Source organism: Tiliqua scincoides, chromosome 2 (assembly GCF_035046505.1).
Source record: "Tiliqua scincoides isolate rTilSci1 chromosome 2, rTilSci1.hap2, whole genome shotgun sequence".
NCBI classification, from domain to species: domain Eukaryota; kingdom Metazoa; phylum Chordata; class Lepidosauria; order Squamata; family Scincidae; genus Tiliqua; species Tiliqua scincoides.
The window spans coordinates 129,908,791-129,931,473 of NC_089822.1; the positions used below are offsets into that span (position 1 = coordinate 129,908,791).

The 22,683-nt window shown below is 42.7% G+C and overlaps 1 protein-coding gene across 3 annotated transcripts in view; it reads right to left on the reverse strand.

Annotated features, from left to right (window-relative positions):
• The window catches only part of VDR (vitamin D receptor), a 108,999-nt gene that overhangs the window by 10,163 nt on the left and 76,153 nt on the right, over window positions 1-22,683 (reverse strand). For all 3 annotated transcript variants that reach the window (XM_066615283.1, XM_066615286.1, XM_066615285.1), the window contains 3 exons: window positions 4,123-4,307; window positions 2,474-2,585; window positions 292-454 (listed from right to left, as the gene is read on the reverse strand). In XM_066615283.1, coding sequence (XP_066471380.1) covers window positions 292-454; window positions 2,474-2,585; window positions 4,123-4,307 — 460 coding nt within the window. The remainder of the gene's footprint in view (window positions 1-291; window positions 455-2,473; window positions 2,586-4,122; window positions 4,308-22,683) is intronic.

Below are 22,683 nucleotides of genomic sequence, written 5' to 3' on the forward strand. Positions count from 1 at the left end.
TGTGTGTAAAGATGCTGTGCAGAAAAGAGATGGCTGCTGATGGGCTACAGGACTAAAAAAAACCAGTGTGGGTACTGAGGAAATGCTTTAATGGATTTTTTTGTCTCAGATATGAATGTTAATATGCTTTATTAATAACTGTTTTTATTATGTTGTGGTCTACCCCAAGGTCCTTGGAGGTAAGTGGTGGGATATACATTCTCAAATAAATGCACGCAAGCCCTCCCACCCACCCAAGCAAACAAGCAAAGAAAAGGCACACAAACATTTTGAAGTCAAGTTCATCCTTACTTGAATCCTGGAATCATTTTTGCAAATCCAATCACTTTCTGGATACTGTAGCTAACAAGGTCAGCTACGTGAGGCAGCATGGAGAGGTGTGAGAAGTCAAGGGCCGTGGATGCACTTTCATCACTATCCTCGTTCAGTTCCAGATTTGAGAACATCCTGGAATCTTCAGGGTGGAAGGGGTAGAGGGGGAAGAGGGAGAAAAAACCAATATAGATTTCTATTTATTTGATGATGATGGCTGCTGAGGTTTTTCTGTGTGCATTTTTAAACAAAAGGTAAATTTAAAAATCACACTATTTTTCAAATCTGTGTGTTAGCACAGATTGAAATAGCTCTGTGAGGTGCTTTAGGATTATTCATCCTTATTGATTTATTTGTTTTTAATGTTTTCACTTTTTAGTTTCTATTGTGCACTGCTTTACTTATTTTTCAGTGGTGACTTGAAGGAGACAGGAGACTTTGAGAACATGCAGGGTGCAAGTCTTTGAAGGTTAATATAGCAGTTCCAGTCTTGTGAATGACTTAACACACAAGTTGGTCATGGATGAGCACATCAGTCTTGATGGTTGAGTTGTGTTCAAAACCTAATGGCTGATGATGAAAGAAAATATATATTTGTTCATATGGCTAATTCAGAACTCCTTACAGAAAGGGAACCGGTTGTGAGAACCTATGCAAGGGCAACACAGTTCCTGCAGTGAGTTACCCAGGAACTCAAAGAGTGCCTGAATACCTGATAGACTAATGTGAGCTGAATGGGGTGGGGACTCTGAATGCCTCTTAAGGCACAATAACAGACTGTAAAGGCATGGCATGCTAAGTTATTGTGTATTACATCTCTCAATCAATATCACTGACTACTGTGGGAAAGTGCATAACACTGTGAAGTCAGAACATTGTTCATGATACTACATCTTGCAGAGGGGGATTACTCAACACAGGGTAAGTGTTTTCAGCAGCTGCTATACATTTCCTGAAGCATGCACTTCCACAATCCTTCACTGACTGAAATCAGACAAATAAAGCCAGTCTGGGGAGGGAGCATTGGTTTTACAACTGAGCTACAGGTTAAGAAGAGGGTTACAAATCCTCTGAAGGCCAAACATCTAAGAGGACAGGAATCTGAACTGGCAAAATGACAAAATATATCCATTGCTGGATATTAACTTTCCTGTTTAATGTGGATGAAGATGTTATTCTGCAACCTGCATAGGGCCAGCCCTGCTGAGACCACTGGTCCATGATAGCACATGGTGGGTGGGGGAGTGGCAGGCTTGTTTTATGAGCCACCATTGTTCGCAGCTAGGAAAAAAGAGCAAGAAGGTCCCCAGTCTGCAAGGTGTCTTGAAAAAACAGCATCAGAATGGTAGAAGCGGCCAGCTAGGGATGGAGAGTGTGCAAATGTGGAGATTTCAAACTACATTTCTTATTCTGCTACAAAATCATACAAAATTATCAAACTTTAACAATCTACACCTATTATAAAATATCTTTTCCACCCAAATTTAAAAATAAAAACATACAAGTTAACTCCTATTTACTCATCAAATCCATAGATCACTTGGCCCACTTTCTAGAGCAATGTTTCTCAACCACTGGTACTCAAGGTAGTGTCCAGTGGTACATGCAAGACCCCCAGGCCGCTACAGCCTGGCAGCAAGACCAGTAATGAAACGCGACAATCAGTAGTAGGAGGCTTGGCGGGCATAGCTCCAGCATGTGCTTTTTACACATTCGAAAAAGCCCTCCTGGCTGCCCTGAGCCTCTTATAGGTATTTCTCACATCATGTCTGGCCTCCCAATCCAGAAGTAACTGGTGATGACATCATCACCAGTTACTTCTGGTGGTACTTCCAATAGATAGACCATGTGAAATGGTACAGTAGGGGACAAATGTTGAGAAACACTGGGCTATAGCCATCAGTGTCAGCCCCTAGAGTGGCCACAGCAGCTTGAGCCAGTCACTAGTAGAAAAGTAGTGGAGGGGGGAAAGCTGCAGTCATTCTCAGGGCTGTGGATTGGGGGGGGGGAGAAGCCTAGGAGAACTTTGGAAGCAACAAGCATTGCGCACCAAGGCGAAGGGAAGAAATTGGGAGTGTAAGCATAAAACACTCAGAGCGCTGGAGGATAGCACTGGTCTCAAGCACCAGTCAAGCAGGCCACACCTGACTCTGCACATTACCTGGAGAGGAGTTGAAAGTATCTAAGGAGTCTTCTGAGGAGCTGAAACCCTGTGTTATAATGGAGTTTGATCTACTTGTACTTCTTCTGTCTGATTCATCTCTTACAGGAGGCTGAAATAGAAAGGATAACATTACAACTGGTAATAGTTCATTTTTTCTCCCTTTATCTTATGTCTCTGATCACCATCTTCCCTCTGCCCTAAGCTAGGCGGCTGTTTGTGCAACAAGAGTGACACCTTGTGAAAAGAATCGCTTCAGGTTTTCCATGCATGCTTGATGTTGGCTCTTCCACCAATGAACTCATAATTGGGAATACAGCCAGCCTGATACTAAGCACTGTTGCAAATCTTCACCACAACCTTTTCCCTTCTATTATGTTTTGCCCAATTAAATTTATTCTATTAACATATTTACCATAATAAGTGCTCTTAAAATTTAAAAAAGAATTCTTCCCTACCATGATTTGCCTTAACATGATTAATTTCTACAGATTTAGAAAAAATTCAAAGAGAGCATGCTACAAACCAAAGCTTATTACCAGTAGGATCACATCATTTACATACAAACTTTGCAATATACCTGCAAATGCCTATCCATATCAGGGAGACATGTTCACTTGGTTGTCACATTTGGTCAATATTTAGGGTGAAGTTTAGAGTGGCAAAATGCAATGGAGGCTACCACCTCAAAATTGAGATACTGATTTCATTCAGAACAAATGAATTTGTGACGGAGGGAGGAGGGGTGTTGGAAAGTATTCCAAGAGCAAAAACAAGTGGTATAAAACCCAAGTTTTCAAAACTATGAGTCCATTCTCTCTCCTCCACTTCGACCCTGCCTCAGTTCTCCCTAGCCTTGTGTGCGTCAACCTCACAGCTGGGCTCCAGTTTCTGACTGCGCTGCCTGTTACGACAACAGGAAGCACTTGTGGTTGCCTCAATCACAAAAGTGCTTCTGCCTCCTGATTGTTCTTTCCCCAGAAAAATGAAAAAGTTGTTCAGCAACTTAAGCGCTATTGAGGCAGGGTCCTGCTGAACCAAGAGGCTAAGCTGCACCTCTGGGAGTCTGGCATTCTTATTATCTAGACCATCCAATGTGATAGCCAACTCTGCAATCACGTATTTTTAAAAAAAGGGGGAGGGAGAGAATGTACTCAGAAATCATGAGATTTCAAAAAAAGAAAAGAAAAATGTTCCTGTAATTTTGTTCTGTGTTTGAGACTGCAGCATAGATTGCTATCAAATCACATTGATTCAACACGCATGTGGAATTTGATTTGGTATGTAGTTATTTTCCTAGTACCTTTTAAGCCATATCACTTTAAAATGGTTTTTTTATCTTGGCTCAATTTCACATCCAGTTAAATAGGCAATGAGTTTCTATTAGAGGCACACATCTAATGTAAAGAAATATAAACCAGTTTCCACACAGCCAGCATCATGCAGGTATACCTAATGCTTCTGTTTGCAGCTGGCAGGCTGCAACCACTTTTTCAAGACAGAAAATCTTGTTTCTGAAGAGTCATGGTGCTGAAAAAACATTCACTACCTACTCCTTTAGTTCACTTGCTGGAACTTGTTACACCAGCAGGTGTCATCCTAGACACAGTTGAAGTGAGCCCAAAGCAAAAGCAAGGCCTGGAACTTACCCTGAACTGGCCAAAGTCAGAGTAAGTGTGATCGTAAGTTTTGCGGTGGGCCTCAAGGAGGATCTCAATGACTCGTTGTTGTTCCTCCAACAACTTGGGCTTTAAGCTCTCTTTAAGAGCTTCTTCTTCTTTTCTCTTCATTATCATCTCTCTTTTCCTCTGAACCTCTTCATCTGTCAGAATAACTGTTCATAGAGGGAGAGATATTATGTTAACACCTATTATGTGTTATGTTAAGATATGTTATGTTAAGAGATATTATGTTAAGATCAAATTTTTGGAACTGTAATACAACACAGGTCAGAAATACTACATACATTTTCTGGAGGCTGTTTCTTCTGGAAACATGGAACGATTAGTATAAATTACAACAGTGTCTGAAAAGAAATGCAATTGTCTTTCCTGAATGGACAAGGCACTTGGCTAGATCTCATCATATGCATGAGCTCAAACTGCAGGAAAAGACTCACAGTTCATAAGTCTGGCTGACAGCTATGTTTCTGGATTACACATTGGATGAGAGGTTGCATAATTCCTTGAATGTTTGTATCTTTCAATTGAAGCTGTTCCAGTCAAATATCACACTTATGACTGCAGCTCATGGAGGTTAAAAGAACAGAAAACAAATGGTATTTTTTTCCTAGTATGATTATGTACAATCCAACATTGCAGTCATTTATTTGGAAGTATACACAATGGAAGTGGTAGCGCAATTAATTAACAAACTGAACGGCTGTGGATATGTGCAGTCATTCGTATTCTGGCATCAGGCCCTGAATGCCAACAGGTTTAGTGTCGCAAGAGGAGCTTCAGAGAACAATATGCCAAATTGCCTTGTAAAAGTTCAAGGGGTGCAGACTACAAAGGTACTATACTGTAGGCCTTCCTTACCCATGGACTGCATCCGCTGATTTGAGCCCTTGGTTGGAGGGCCTCAGAGGACTGTCCAGATGTGATTAGAAGGCTCTTCCGGTTCATACTGGCAAACTGGAAGCGCCTTCCAGTCATGTCTGGAGGTACTCTGACGCACGGCCTCCCCACACCTCAGAAAACTTTCCAGACGCAACAGGAAGGCACTTACAGTTTGCCAACGCGAATCAGAAGTGCCTTCCTGACGCATCCAGGAGGCTTCTTAGGAGGCCAGGCATAGCCCCCAGGTAATTAAGCCATTTCTGCCCAACACTGCATATACGCAACAGGGACAAAATGTTTACACTCGTGGGCTGGGCAGAAATGGGTTAATTATGGTGCCGCACAGCCCCACCATTTCATTATCCAAGGAATTCAGTATTCATGGTGGGTCTTGAAATGGATACTCCATGAATACCAAGGACCTACAGTAGTTATTGCCATGTGAGTCACCTACAGACCATCATAGTTTATTTGATTTAATGTTAATCATCACGGTAGATAGCCACTGCTATGGACACACTACTGAACGTCATTGCCATTGTTGAATCAAGAGGGGCTGCTGCAGACATCTACACAGGTGCATCACAGTGAAAGGCTACTAGCCATACTTTTCATCTAAAGCGTACTGAGGCTGCAAATAGAAAACTAAAGGCAGAAACAAAACTAACTCCAAACAAGCTGGAGAAATATGCAACTAGCATGGAAAGAACTGGTCATTGCATAAAAGTGAGTGGGAAAAACTATGCCTTTCCTTAGGCTACATAGTCTGGATCTATATGCATAACACAGCACATGAGCCCTGTATACACAGAGCCATAACTTAGTGGTGAGCACCTACTTTACACATAGAAGGTTCCAGGTAGGCTTGAAAAAGACCCCTCAGCCTGAGACCTTTTAGAGCTGCTGCCAGTCAATGTGAACCACTGGGCTAAGTTATATGACCACTGGGCTAAGTTCCATTCTGCAGAAGGCAAATTACTATGTTCATATACATGGAACATGTCTGTTTTTCCAGCACACTTTATCCCTAAGTTTTTTTAATACAAACTGCATGCAAGTGTTAAGAATCAACACCGGATCACTGCACCCTTGTACATAATAATACACAATTGTGGGTATCTTATTTAGGGAAAAACAATATGTTTAACAAAATAAAATACCATGTGGGAGTGCACATGCAAGATAGCAAAATGTGTCAGAACTGTGTCAGAACTCTCAGTGGTTCCAATTCTGATCATGCACACCCCTGTGAGCTATTTTAATTAGAAAAGAAGATTGCATTGAAAGTAATGGAAGCTTAAAAAATATTTTAAAAGTTCAGGGGATGCAACAGGGTTCAGAACCATCAGAACCATGGCTGGTGAAAAGTACTAACTCTGCCATTGCAGTGTTGAACTGTTTTTGCATCTCCCCAAGTGCTGTTAACAAAATAAAATTCTAAAAACTACAGAAAAGCTACTGAAGTAATGTGCCACTTGGCCTTTAGCTGCAGTTAGGAATAAATAGGAAAAGAATGCACAGGAGATCAAAAGTTTTGGGCTTTAGTCACACTCAAAACATAGTCTAGGACAAAATAAAAGCAGTCCACACTGGAAAGAATGTTGGACTTTAAACCTGGGAAATGGAAATTCATATCTCAACTCAGCTACTGGTGGCCTTGAACACCCTGCCTGGAAATTGAAAAACAGAATGACCTGTAACTCAGATGGGAGTGTTAATGAGATAAAAGATTATAAAGCACTTTGCACGCTAAAACTGTTATAAGGGTTGCCTTGCAATGTGCTATGTATAGGAAGGATAAATCATTAAGTAAGGTTCTATCATGCAAGTTAGTCTGTATGCGTGTTACAACTGCAGGGCTCTTGCCTTCTTATCTTAGGAAGCAGGTATGGGGTAGTCAAAAAAGAATGTCAGAATGGGATGAATACGGTTGGTTGTACCTGAAGCAAGCGATCAGATCCAATAACTACTATCTTAATGCTGGTAGGATTCCTGCAACAAGGATGCTTTTTTTTCTTTTAAAAGAAGAAAGTATAGTACACAAAGACCTGACAGTGTGACCTGAGTGGCATGATTCTTTGTAAGAGTTGGATATATACACCCCGATCCACTTCACATTGACAGCCTTTACATTTTGAACACAGTTGTGTTTCCTATGTTATAATAAACAGAGCCAGATCCGAAATTGGGAACTGGAGCTGAGTGGGTCGGTGAGGTAAAAACACTTTAAGCAATTGGCTTCAAGGGCAGATTCCACAAGGACAATGGCTTTTCCTCTCCACTTCACCACCCAAAATTAGCAAATGTCCACAGAATATAACATAGGAGTACTACTCAGATTCTTCAATTACACTGCAAAATATCTAAAGCAAGCACTAGTGGCTAAAGTATATTCCTCTCTTCAAGACTCTTTCCTTCAACCCCATCATTATAGCAGCTAATTTGATTTTCCCCTGCTGGTTTAGGGATAAGCTATAGCTGAGTGGAAAAGCATCTACTTAGCATACAGAAGGTTTCAGGTTTAATCCTCAGCACTTCCAGGCTAGGCAGGGAAAAAGTTTTGGTTTAAAACCTTGGAGAGCTGCTGCCCGTCCCTGTCAACAACACTGAACTAGATGGACCAACAGCCTGAATCAGTAAAAGGCAGCTTGTACAAGTATGAGTTTATTGCACCATCAACAAATCCAGTAAAACCCCAGATTTGTGATTAACGTAACCTCATGCATTACTTTACATAGTATGTATTCAAGAGAAAGGGCAGTGTGTGAAAGGGCACAGTCTCTGCAACTTGTTTTAAGGACTTTGAATCACAAAGGAAACCAAAGAACCTAAGGAGGTCTTGTCAGGAGGTTGTTTACCATAGAGCTCTGAATCAGATATTAGTTATGGAAAACTTTCACAATACTTTCATGATGCAGACAGCAGTATGTCCACAGCAAAGAGAACAGAAGCTGAAACAGGCTGCAAATCAATGCCACACCCTGGATCGGTTATACCAGGGGTGTCAAAGATCTGGACCGTGGGCCAGATCTGGCCCGCAGAGCCATTTGGGGCAGCCCCTGTGATCTGCGGGAGTTTTGGGGTTGCCCCACCCCTGCTCACCGGTCATGGCCGGAGGAAGGTTCTGAGGGCTGGGAACACCGCATGCAGCATCGCCAACCCTCAGAATGACGTAAGCGCTGTGTGCGGCGCCCCCAGCCCTGCAACTCCCCCTGGTCGTGGCCGGAGCTTGCCTGGGCTCCGGTTGTGGCCAGAGGGGGTCTGAGGGCAGGAGGCACTGTGGGGTGGTGGGGGAAGCAGGGGGTGCTTCATGGTAGAATGGGGTGTGGGGTGGGGGGGGAGACAGGGGGTGCTTTGTGATAGAATGGGGTGGGGGAGGTAGCAGAGAAAGGGGGAAGCCTCAGCTTTTTAAAGAAACAGGAAGTATTGTCACAAGTGGCATCACTTCCTGTGTTCAGGTCACTTCTGGGTGCCACATTTGGAGTTTGGCCCTCAGCAGGTGCCATAAATCCAATGTGGCCACCAGGATGAAATGAGTTTGACACCCCTGGGTTATACTGTATTTACAATGCAAGTCTTTCCACAGACTCTTCCCCTACCCCTTGTCATTTACACACATTGTACATCTAATGAAGCTGTACAGTCGATCAGTTCAGTAGAGAACCCACAAAAGGTAAACATTCTTCAGTCTGTTTAAAGAACACACTGCCAGCTTGCTAAAATGGCAGCTTTAATAATCAGTACCAAGATTTTAAGGAGCCTGTGCATCTGTCTCCAGTGCCAGAGACAGAATATCCAGCAGGGAGTCTCAACTATTATTTTGCAAGATGGTTGTAGTGCTCATATGGAATTCACCTTTAGGAAGTTGTTAGACCATAGCACTTTGTGAAAGTCGCTCCCCACAGGAATTGAGACCTGGGTTCTGCGTGCTCCATAAAGTACAGCATGGATTATTTCAAAATACGTAACTATGAATGGGTTCCAAAGACAGAGGGTAATTTTTGAGGAGAAGAAGCACCATTTCAACCTCGTGGAAAGACTAGGGGGGAAAAAGATTCTTATTCATCCATGTAAATCTCAGTGAGTCTCAGTTGAGTTTAATTAGGAGTTGTCTTTGGGTTTAATTGCAAGATTGGGTTTAATTGTATTATAGGATTGTTATAAATTGCGCTGGCCTCTGGCAGGGTGTAGGAGGCTAGCAGCCCCTTCTGTAGACATCCTCGCTGCTGAAAACAGCTCTTCTCAGAAATTGTAACCCAATTCTGGTTTTGCAAAACACTTTTGGCAATCTGGAAGTGGGTCACAATCACCGAGAAGAGCCATTTTCAGCAATTAGGAAGGCCCACAGAGATGCCTCCGAGTCTCCAGCATCCGGTTGGAGGCCAGTACACACACACCCGAAAGGTGTAAAGGCCCCTTGGTCCTGATGGTGGCACAACAGCTGCAGTGCCATTGCTACCCCGGCCAAAACTTATCATGGTCCCAAAGTCCAATTAGAACCTTGGAAACTGCTGGGCTAATACATTGTGGTGCCAAACCAAGTTGTTTTCCACTAGCACATGCGTAAGAATTCACAGAAAAGCACTATTACACTTTTTCCTTTTGCTTATAAAAATGAATTCATAAGAGTTCCCTAATGAACACCGGGCCCTGATGGCATCCACCCAAGAGTTATTAAGGAATTGAAGAATGAAGTTGCAGACCTCTTGACTAAGGTATGCAACTTGTCCCTCAAAACGGCCACGGTGCCAGAAGATTGGAGGATAGCAAATGTCACGCCTATTTTTAAAAAGGGAAAGAGGGGGGACCCGGGAAACTATAGGCCGGTCAGCCTAACATCCATACTGGGTAAGATGGTGGAATGCCTCATCAATGATAGGATCTCAAAACACATAGACGAATGGGCCTTGCTGGGGGAGAGTCAGCATGGCTTCTGTAGGGGTAAGTCTTGCCTCACAAAACTTATAGAATTCTTTGAAAAGGTCAACAGGCATGCGGATGTGGGAGAACCCGTGGACATTATATATCTGGACTTTCAGAAGGCGTTTGACACGGTCCCTCACCAAAGACTACTGAAAAAACTCCACAGTCAGGGAATTAGAGGACAGGTCCTCTCGTGGATTGAGAACTGGTTGGAGGCCAGGAAGCAGAGAGTGGGTGTCAATGGGCCATTTTCACAATGGAGAGAGGTGAAAAGCGGTGTGCCCCAAGGATCTGTCCTGGGACCGGTGCTTTTCAACCTCTTCATAAATGACCTGGAGACAGGGTTGAGCAGTGAAGTGGCTAAGTTTGCAGACGACACCAAACTTTTCTGAGTGGTGAAGACCAGAAGTGATTGCGAGGAGCTCCAGAAGGATCTCTCCAGACTGGCAGAATGGGCAGCAAAGTGGCAGATGCGCTTCAATGTCAGTAAGTGTAAAGTCATGCACATTGGGGCAAAAAATCAAAACTTTAGATATAGGCTGATGGGTTCTGAGCTGTCTGTGACAGATCAGGAGAGAGATCTTGGGGTGGTGGTGGACAGGTCGATGAAAGTGTCGACCCAATGTGCGGCGGCTGTGAAGAAGGCCAATTCTATGTTTGGGATCATTAGGAAGGGTATTGAGAACAAAACGGCTAGTATTATAATGCCGTTGTACAATCAAAAAGCCACACCTGGAGTATTGTGTCCAGTTCTGGTTGCCACATCTCAAAAAAGACATAGTGGAAATGGAAAAGGTGCAAAAGAGAGCGGCTAAGATTATTAGAGGCTGGGGCACCTTCCTTATGAGGAAAGGCTGCGGTGTTTGGGCCTCTTCAGCCTAGAAAAGAGATGCCTGAGGGGGGACATGATTGAGACATACAAAATTATGCAGGGGATGGACAGAGTGGATAGGGAGATGCTCTTTACACTCTCACATAATACCAGAACCAGGGGACATCCACTAAAATTGAGTGTTGGGCGGGTTAGGACAGACAAAAGAAAATATTTCTTTACTCAGCGTGTGGTCGGTCTGTGGAACTCCTTGCCACAGTATGTGGTGATGGCGTCTAGCCTAGATGCCTTTAAAAGGGGATTGGACGAGTTTCTGGAGGAAAAATCCATTATGGGGTACAAGCCATGATGTGTATGCGCAACCTCCTGATTTTAGAAATGGGTTATGTCAGAATGCCAGATGCAAGGGAGGGCACCAGGATGAGGTCTCTTGTTATCTGGTGTGCTCCCTGGGGCATTTGGTGGGCCGCTGTGAGATACAGGAAGCTGGACTAGATGGGCCTATGGCCTGATCCAGTGGGGCTGTTCTTATGTTCTTATGTTCATTGCAAGTCACTTAGCTTCAGAAACAAGAGGTTCCCAGAAGATAAACATTTAATGTAGAATTTTTCTTCCAGGACTACACTGAAGGTTATAGCCAAACATTGGTTCTGAAAGGCCTTTGAAATGCAACTATAAAAATCAGCAACATCTCAGAAAAAAAATATTACAGCCAGCAGTTTTTCTTTTGTCAGGACACTGGCAAATTCTGAAAAAAACAGGTAATTAACAAATCACAAGGGAACATTCATCGTATGACTGGGGGCTTTTGCAGACACCAGGCAGAAGGAACATTTTATGGTTAAGGTGGAGTTTGGAATGAGAAGTCTGGCAAGAAAAATAGAAGCTAAGTCATTTGTTCTAGCAGCATACACAGGCGATGCAAAGCAAGTAGCTGTGCTATGCAGCCTGCAGCTACTTAAGCTGGGGGTTAGTTAGCCGTTAATATTTTTCCAATACAAAAGTTGCACAACCCTGTGCATGCCTGAAAGTGATCTAAAGATCAAGGTGGTATCCAACTGTGAGTTTCCATGCTACGAGGTGGCTAGAATACTACATTCATTTAGGGATGTAATTAGTTTGCTTTTAATTGTGTTAGCATTTTTTAAGGCTTACCTACAAAATTTACTTGGGTAAGTCATTCACATAACAAGTGAATCCCTTAAACATTATGAAGGAAAATATAAGGGCTCAACTATACATTATGCTAAATATGTAATTAACATGAATGTACTTAGTTTTTCTTTACTAAATAGCAGTTGGGGGGTGAAGAGAGGGAATCTGGATCTGGACTGGAGTTTAAGGGAGAAGAAATGAACACTTTGTCCCTTCTGTAGTCTCAATGCAGATTGGGTCCCTGAATCTGCTATTTGAGCCAAGTGGGAAGCTTCCATTCATGCCAATGGGAGTTTCCCACCTAGGGCAAACAGTAGGTGCTGGGCAGGGGGAAATGGGACTCTTCATTAGGATCATAGTGTGGGGGAGGGGCTTTAATCCTTCATCCCTGTTGCACTCCTGATTCCCCCTCAAAGGTGTTGGGGCCAATGATGGGACTAACAATGGGTAGTTTGGGCCTGAGAGGGGAAAAAAATTAAACATGGTCTCTACAGAAAATATTGCAAAGACTGGTATTTTACATATGCCAGTTAACTGGTATAGTCTGCTTTTTGATTGAAAGCAATGCATTGACCAATATGCATTTGACTGAAAGAACTTTCCCTGTCAATTACTTAAGGCTACAAGAAAGCCAACCTGCAAAGCTGAGCAGATTTGAGACTGATATTGCTACAGTATCTTAACCTGGTCTTAAAGGAATCCCTATATTGCAGGTTCTCTTAATTGATTTGGGTGCTGCTTTAACCGCAATATAAATACTAAGGCTTTCATGGCCAGCATTTGTGTCACGGAAATTAACAATGTTGGGGTTGATAGGCCGCAGTAAAGCTGTTCTCACCACATCGCCTAGTCAGCACATTCAAAAACCACTGCTTTGACTTTAAAATCATAAACCTTTTAAAAACACCACTCAAATTATGCTATAAACTGTGTTTTAAATTTTTATCATTTTAAAGTCAAAGCAGTGATTTTTTAACATACTGTACTGAGCTGGCAATGTTTGCAAATTCTTTCCTGGAAGGTATAGGAATGAGACTGTATAGGTTGCCATTACATCACATGCTCATCAGGAGGTGCTCAGGCAGCTTGTTAACAGAAACGCTAGATTTGTTTTGGAGACTCTTGTGACTTCTCAGAAGTGATCAGCTGCCTGTTTACTACTAGACTTGGCACTGAGGAGCTTTGTTTAAACGTTTCAAATTGAAAAAGTTGCCCTTTTAAACATACAGGTCATAAAGAATTAATTTTAATTGTAGCCAAGGGACAAACAACTTTTTTTCAGTATTCCCATCTGCACAAGGCTGAACAGCAAGAGAGTTTCAGTGTTTTGCTTCAGCTGAAGGAGACATGCTGACAAATTCACACTCCATATTTAACCTCCTTTTACAACCCCACCCCTTCACTATTCAAAACAATGAAGAAACAAGCTTCTTAATAGGTCCACCACTGAATTACTTGTCTTAAATATTTGGCAGGATCAAATTAGTTGATCTAGTGAAAATCCACAACAAATCTCTCAGTGACAAACATTTATTCTTATTTATTTGCTAGTGGCCTATTTAATTCTATGGGCTCAAAGGAACTGGGATTTCCATAATTTCCTTCCTCCACAATGTCATGTTTGGGAACCAGAATCAAAAGTGATGCTGCTTCTAAATTTCTGGATACAGTTTCAAGATATGATAAAACATTAAGCACATATATCAACATAACCAGGTGGCAGACAGGTAAGGACAATCATTTATGCCATGAAATCAGTCTTAAAAGCTGAGGGAAGGGCCAAGCCTAAATTTACATTACAACTCCATGATTCAGCTAATCTCTGAAGGGGGGCTTCTTCTCCAGTACCTCTAAGTACTATATATGGTTACATCCAAGGTTCATGTTGCATTGGCAACAATAATTTCTGTAACTGGGCAAAGAGGCAACCTTTAATGACACATATATAGCAGAGGAAGAGCAGCTAGGCCTAATCCAGCCAGCATAGATCTTGCTCAGTGGCTGTCGAAGTCTCCCTTATGTTTTTTTTTTTTAAAGATTGTGAGTCCCTTCAATACAACACACCATCTTCTTATTCCTCAGCACGCGGGTTCATCTTCTCATTCCAAAAGCCATGAACTTTTGCTTCTTCAAAAGAGGTTTAAAAAAAAAAAGTATGCTTTTGCTACAAATTCAAGCTTTTGCTACAAATTCAACTTTTAATGTTCTTCGTCTCATGGTCCAACTGCCAATTATTCTCACTTACTGTGGCTTAAATGACCACTTTAGAGAATGTTAAACAAAAAGCGTTTTTCATCCTAAGCAGTAAGATGCTCCAGCTTCAAGAGATGCTTCAAGATGCTTATTCCATAACCCCAAATGTGCAAAGATTCACAAGAAAACATTCCCACAAGAGTTTATTTGGACTATTTGCAAAGAAAAAGGAAGTCCTGGGACACTTAAAAAACTTTAATAAAGATAAACATTTTGAACAGTGCTGGAAAGCCTGTCGCAACAGCTTGCGTGTAGACACAATGTAGGAAATGAATCATGCAGCTTCCCATGCAGGGGTATATTGAGAAAGATGAAATATTGCTGTGAAACACTTTCAGATCTGTGGAAGCAGTAAAACGGAATCACAGCAGTATTTCATCTTTTAACAGCCCTCAGTGCTTACAACATTGGCACTAGACCACGCCACACTGCTACCCTGTAGCTAGCATAACAGCACCCTACATTAGCATACTGTGTGTAACTGCCTCCCAACATGGCATAAACAGCTGTTAAGACCAAATCAAACACTGGTACTCTTGTCAAGGCCAGGTCTGCTTGTGCCACTCCAGCCACTGTAACAGGATAGGACCAAGGTTCATGAGAACATTCCAAAAGAGCATGCTGCATGCATCAGGTCATTCTCGTAGCAGGCAGGGATATTGAAAACTCTTTCATGCAATGATATTGCACCATTCCCAAGAGAGGGAGCTCCTTGGCACACTTTTTAATACACTTGATTAGTGATCAAATCAATCTTAGGGATGCAAATATTCCACAGTACTACATAAGCAAAAGTTAACTCAGTGAACTTTTCAGAAGCCTTAGGAGCCAGATTGCTGGATCTGATTAGTAAAATATCAGGCAAAGGAGAAACCATAAGCACATTGTGATAGTTTGTGCATCATATCTCATCTAAGGTACTTTATGAGAAATGATTCTCAGCGCCATTTCCTCCCCACCCTCATTATCTGAGATTATATGATAACTGTGAGCAGCTAGTTTGCTTTGTAAAATCTGCCAGTGGCCTTCACTTTTCCAACTCTACCAGTCTTAAACATCCTATTGTCTCCTGCTCCCCCAAACAACTTTGTCCTTTCTTTCTTGCTGCCTGCAGGATGCTCCCTCCCTCACTACCTTCAAAGTACATGGTGCTTATTAAATAAAAACAGTAGTGAGTTCCACTAAAGGGATAAGCACTAATCCAGTAAATGCGATTAACATGGATGTATGCAAAAGCAACTAATGCCAGAAGTATTACCACTTTAATATTAACGTGTTAATATGTTGTAGCTGAAATAAAGGCCACAATCCTACATCATATGAAAGGGGAGTGGTGTAGTCCCATCATTTCAGCATTACACCCTTCTTTCCAACAACGTCATTGTTGTTTCAGGCATGGTGGAATTAGCCAAACCATTGATATAGGTATTCCCATAGCTCACATTTGAGGATCTGGGGAAGAATGAGCACCAGAAGCTCAAAGGTGGGTCACAAGAAGGCTCTGCCTCGAAGTCAGAGACCTGACCAATTTGCTGTGTTCCTGGAGTAACAGCAGTGTGATAGGAGAGGGGAGGGTTATACCAGATGTGAACTGATCCACACCTTATTCTTTTTCTATGCAGAGTATGGACTATAACCAAATCAAGTCCCATGACACCTTCATGATTATTTAGGTTACCACAATATGGGTTTCAAAGGTAAGTGTGTACTTCACTAAGACTACAATCCTGTACACACTTTCTTGAGCTGAAGGCCCACTAAACTCAGTTTTCCAAGTAGACAAGCTGAGGTTGTACTGTAAATACAGGAGTTAAACTGAAAGATGATGTATTGTCTTTTTGTAAGCAGTAGGTCATAAAACTGCCATTAAGATTTACAGCATTTTTGTGAAACACAGATTGACAGATTCCTAGAAGTGTAAGGTTACAGACTGCAGGTTAAAGACCATATTCCACATTTCACAACACACAGGTCCTGGATTTTGGGAAGGTAATAACAACAACCACTAGTCCTTCACTCAAAGATAAGAGCCAGAAGACTTTTCTATAGAATACAATAGATGTAACTGCACAGCACAGTACACAACAGAACTTGCAAAGATCCATAGCAGGCTCAATATTCCTCAAAATCATGGGGCAACTGAAAAAGAAAAAGTGGGTATAATTTAAGTGTCTTTATTTGAACTGAACACCAATGACGACATACTATGTTGCAAGTTCCAGAAGGAATACAATTGGTTTTTCCCTGTTGTTCCAAGTTAATCAATCCAGAACATGGAATAAATTGTTTCAAAGATAATGAAAAGAATAGTTATTCAGTGATACACCATTAAGCAAGTATCCACTAGGACGCTATTGAGAAATTGTCAGCATGCTGACCCAGTATGGATTACAAACAGCTGCGTCACACTGTCTCAGATGCTGGTTCTCCAACAAGGCCATTTACAACATCACCATAGGACAATATGTACTTCGTGCTTACTGGGGTTTTCTTTTCCATAGTAGTACATGAATAGGAACTAAAACCATCCCTTAAGACAGGGTTTTTCAAACTGGGGCATCACGACGCCCCAGCCTGTGGGCCCTGGCCACTTTCACCTTAGGGGAGGGGGAAGCTTGGAGGCAGGGAGGAGACAGCGACAAGATCCCCAAGATCGCACCACTCAGTGGGGCTGCAGGGTCTTGGGTCCACTTACCTGAGCCTCCTGCAGTCTACGGGGGTGTGGGGAGCCCTGCGTGACCTTCTGCAGGGCTCCCTGTAGCTTTCAAAGCAAAAGTGGAGCGATCACGCCCTGCCTCTGCTAAAGTGGAGCGCAATAACTCCACTTTCGCTTCTGAAGCTGCAGGGAGCCCTGCAGAAGGTCACACAGGGCTTCCCGCACCCCCAGGAGGCCTGGGTAAGTGGACCCAACCCCTGCAGCCCCCGAGTTATGAGATCCTGGGGATTGTGCCACTGCCTTCCCCCTGCCCCCGCTGTCTCCCCCCACCCCTGCAAGAACTTAGAGCGGCTCAAACTCTCCCCGAGAGTTTGAAAACCGCTGCCTTAAAAGATTACCTAGTCCTAATCTGACCCCAGCGCACAATCTCGCAGGGTAGTTCAGACTGCAATAGTTTGGTCCAGTTCTTCATGTATTTTGATGCAACAACTCCTTAAATGTAGGACAGCACTCTCAGCCTTCAGAACCATAAATTTAGATACCTGTTGATCCACCAGGGGAGTGCTATCAAATGGTACTTTTCCTGGGAAAGTTGTACAGCGATATCATCAGATAACGTTGCAGTTGCATTCAGCAGTCTGATGCAAAGCTCAACTGACTGAGCAGTTGCTGCCTGTACTGACAGCACCAGGTTATTCATCAAAACTTCTTAGCATGTGTAGTGTAACACTTAGTGTAACAGACAGTTTTATCCCAGTCCATTTTCTATTGCTGCTATGCATTATTTTACTATTTATAATAATGCTTTTTTATTTTTGGTCTAAGCCACATCAGGGTTTTAAAAAAAAATCTAAAAAGCATTGTATACATGCTTATAAATTAATGTTGCAATAAATAGATATTTTCAGCAGAACTTACCAACCCTACCCTCTACATGAGCTTGCGGATAGCTCGGTTTTAGGCCTACTTCAGTGGGAAAGGATGTGGAGGAGACAGAACTGCAGCCAGTGTCCTGATGTGGCCCATACAATAGGGTGAGGGTTCTGGCTTGCCTAGCCTTATAAGGCAGTCCACCCTTGAGGCAGTTTCCAACAGCACAGCAATCCTCTCTGGAGGTGCAGTCTGGAACTAGCTGATCACCATGGGATGAATCAGGAATCTTTTGTGCTCCTTCTCAAGTTGGCCAAGAAGATAATTTTGCCACTCCAAGCCACCTGAATTAATAGTGCCAATATGAATATTTTCAACTTAACTGCTGCAGATCAGCAACTTGGCGGGTTCAGTTCAGCTCTGATTAATGGTATTCACAAACAAGAAATTTTATTACTAGCAATTATGTCTTGTATTTTAAAAGATGGAAATGCTGGCATACACAGTTTTTCAATTGCTTGATGCCCAAATTTACTGCTCCAAAACCATACTTTTTACTTCACTGACATGCTACCATATAACCCAGTGGTTTTTAAACCCTCTGAGAGAGTCTGAGCTACTCGAAGTCCTAGCAGGGGCGGGGGGAAGGGGGCTGCAGGGGCTTGGCTGTACTTACTTACCAGAGCCTGCTGCAGCCTCCCAAAGGTGTGGGGAGCCCTGAGCGAGCATCTGTAGGGCTCCCTAAAACTTAAGAAAGTGGAGCGATTGAGCTCCAGTTTTGGTTTTGCAGAGGCGTGGCTCGATTTCTCAAAATCAAATTCAAGATAACATTTTGATGCCCATCCTCAGATTAACTGGCATTAATTGATACTGAGGTGGAAAAGTAAGGTGATGAGGTTCTAATACTGTGTACAATGCAATGGTTAATAACTTTATTCAATTATGACTAAGGGCACAATCCTAACCCATTTTCCAGCACCAACATAATGGTAATGCAACTTTGAGGTAAGGGAACAAACATTTGCTATACCTTGAGAAGGCCTCTGTGCCTGCCTATGCCAGTGCTGGAAAGTGGGTTAGGATTGCACCCTAAGAAGCCACAGAAAGTACTCTTGCATGACATGAAAGTACTCCTTGCATGGGCAGGAGGTCTGGTCTAGAGGATTGAGCCTCCATTTGCCTGAAGATAACATCTGAAGGTTGCCAGTTCGAGGCCATCGGCACCGTGGGACCTTGAAGCAGCTGACAAGCTGAGCTGAGCTATTCCATCTGCTCTGAGCGTGGGAGGATGGAGGCCAGAATGTGCAACCAGATCAAGAAAGAAACATCTGAATGTTGTGGTTTCTTGAAAGATAGAAACCTTCTTTCAAATTGTAAAAATCCCTACGGGGATTTAAATTGAAAGCCTATGTAAACAGCCTTGAATAAAGTCTAAGGAGAAATCTGAGGACCAAGAAAGGCGGAATAAAAACACCTGTATTATTATTATTATTATTATTATTATTATTATGACATGATTAGCCGTGTGGACAGAATTGCATATAGGGCAGGAGGTGTGGTCTGGAGCTGTCTGGAGGTGTGAGCTGTTGCCTTGCCTGAAAAGCTAATCAGGATCGGTTGCTTGGATGTGAGACAGAGAGAAGCCGCTGGCGTGTCGGCAGAGAAGTCAGTTGGTCAAAAAAAATGGGTGATATCCATGAGAAGCCCGTCTGAAGCTTGGTTGCAGCTGCCTGCAAGGACTTGGAAAGTACAAGAGCCAACAGCCAAGCTGATGACTACACTATGAAGGGTAACACCTGCAGAAATGGAGTTTCTCTGTGAGATTATCTCATGGAATAATACTTGTAAAAATCTCATTTGAAAAAAAAATTGATGTATGTTCAGTTTGCCTATCTTAAGCTCCTTCAGTGTTTGAGAAAGGCATTAAATAAGCATCATAATAACAAACAAAACCAGCCTAAAAGGTCAATTTTCAAGAATATTCGTGGCAAAGTTTTGAGCCAGATTCTGTTTCTGGATCAACTGCTATTTCCCCAGAGAAGAAGCTCCCATTCTCACTGGCAAAAGCGAGTAGGAAATAATATACAGGTTGAGCCTCATTATTCGCGTGGGTTCAGTTCCAAGCACTCATGTGGATGGCAAAAAACGCACTATAGCAAATCCATTTAAAAAACAGTTTCTTTGCTCTGATTTAAAAACAGCCTTGCTGACCTTTGTGATGTAAGATAAGAGTCATTAAGAAGACAATCCATCAATCAGTCGTCCTCTAAGAGCTTAGAAAGGAGCTTCACTCAGCCCCTCCCTTCACCAATGCAAAGTGATCACCCTTCTTTCAAGTGCTAGGGGGGAAGGGAGGGATCATCTGGAGAGAGAAGGATTGATGGATTGTCAACCAGCTGCCCCCCCCCTCTCTAATTAAGGAGGCTATTAAAGGACTGTTCAGTTTTTTAAACTGATTTTAAAGGGATGCATTTTTCCCTTTCTCCAGGGATCAGCACATTCCTTCTCATTTGCAGGAGCCATTCCTGTTGAGTCAAATCTGTGTATAAAAAATATGTGTATAAATAGGCTAGACCTGTATACTCTTTACAGAATCACAGGTGTCCCTGTTATTATATTGCCTCTCAGTGGCGTCACTAGGGTTCGTGTCACCCGGTGCAGGATGCCAGCGCATCACCCCCCATGCAGTGGGAGGGGCAACACCCCAGGTGGTAGGCATGGTGATGTACCATCACTCCGTCCCCACTGGTTTTTTGGCTGTACCTTTTGATAGAACAAAGATAGAACACATTCTGCATGAAATGACGCATTGATTGATATATAACATGATGGTGTTATTCTTCCAAATTATGATTTTAGTGATTTTGGTCACTAGTGGTGTCACACCGCCCCCCCCCGGGTGTCAACTTACTAACACCTTATTGCAGCAGTTCTCAAACTTTTAGCACCAGGACCCACTTCTTAGAATGACAATCTGTCCAAGACCCACCAGAAGTGATGTCATGGTGGAAGTGACACCATAAGGCAAATTAAAATAAATAAGTAAAAATAATTAAAGTAAAACAAATAATTAAATAAGCAGAAGCCAGCCCTGTTCCACCAAGTGAATTTCCTCTGTAGCCTGCCTGCAATAACACCCCCCTCCAAAATCAGTAAGGTTTTCAGCCCTACCCAGTGCCCAGTTTAGTTTAAGAACTTCTGTTTAAACCAGATCACTGTCAGGATCCACCTGGCTTAGCAAGTCTCAAAAAGGTTCCCCTTATCAGCTGAATAATAATAATATAATATACAGTATTTATATACCGCCTTTCTTGGTCTTTATTCAAGACTTTATTCAATGCGGTTTACATAGGCAGGCTTATTAAATCCACGCAGGGATTTTTACAAATTGAAAGAAGGTTCTTTCTTTCAAGAACCACTACATTCAAGGTGTTACACTCCGATCTGGTTTAACATTCTGGCCTCCATCCTCCCACGCTCCAAGCAGATGGAACAGCTCAGCTGCAGCTTGCCAGCTGCTTCAAGGTCGCACGGTGCCAGTGGCCTCGAACTGGCGACCTTGTGGATGTTAATCTTCAGGCAAATGGAGGCTCTACCCTCTAGACCAGACCTCCTGCCCTCTGAAGCCTCTGTTTTGATCCTTTTTAGTGGGGGGGGGGGGGAGGCTGCCTTCTGGAGCACTTGTTTAGCTGCAGGTGCATAGGATCAGGACCATTCTGGTAGCCTTGCACTCTCCTTCATCTGATCTTCCACACCTGGCAAGGTATGTTTGCTTACTCATGAGTAAACGTGACTGTGAGGCTTGGTTTTGCTTTCCATAGGGCTCAATACATTCATCTGCTTGGAGGGAAGGACTTCCTTCTCAGGTGTTTTTGGGGGCTGCATTCATTGGATCAGGACCATTCTGGTGTCGTTGGATTCCTCTCAGCCTGCTCTTTCCGATGGACTAAAATATGTTTGCTTACTCACGAGTAAACACACGATACAGCTCACTTTCACTTTCCATAGGGATCTATGCATTTTTTGTTCTCTAGTTCTTTGGCCACAACTTTTGATAGAAAGGAGATATTTCACTCTGGTTTTTTGCATTGCATTCCGCTCGAATTTCCACACCCAACGGTATATAATATGATGGGGTTACACCTAACCACCGCAATTTTAGTGTGTCATCCCCCCGTGCGCATTACCCAGTGCAGCCCGCACCCCACGCACCCCCCTAGCGACGCCACTGTTGCTTCTCATGATACTTTCATGAATGAAGTCTTTCACCATTCCCTAGGGTACTTCTGTGTTGCAAACAGGGTTCAGTATTTCCTCCCTACGAAACAATTTTTTGCAAGGTTTGGATAAATTCTGTAATTAAAAGTTAAAGACTACACACAGAGAGAACACGTTCTGATATGGTCTCATATGGCTTCACTGATTTTATTGCAGAGAAAAAGTGGGATAAGTTTGCAGTCCCATAACCAAGCATGTAAACCATTGTTTCTCAAACTGTGGGTCAGGACCCACTAGCTGGGTTGTGAGCCAATTTCAGGTGGGTCCCCACTCATTTCAATATCTTATTTTTTAATATATTAGACTTGATGCTACCATGGTATGTGCCAGCATTTGGGGAAATGTTCCAGACCTGTACTTTTAACAGGCTATTATGTATATTCTTTTAACAATGGTAGTAAATGGAACTTACTCCTGGGTAAATGTGGGTAGGATTGCAGCCTAGGATTGTAAAAAATCTTCCTGCTTGATGATGTCACTTCCAGTCGTGACATCACTTCCAATGGGTCCTGACAGATTCTCATTCTAAAAAGTGGTCCCAGTGCTAAATGTGTGAGAACCATTGATGTAAACCATGAAGGAATGCACTCAACTCTTTATTCCTAAACGCTACATGAAGAACTAACTAACAGTGTCTGCCTTTGATCCCATTCATACAGTGGTGTCCAGCACCCCAAGACAT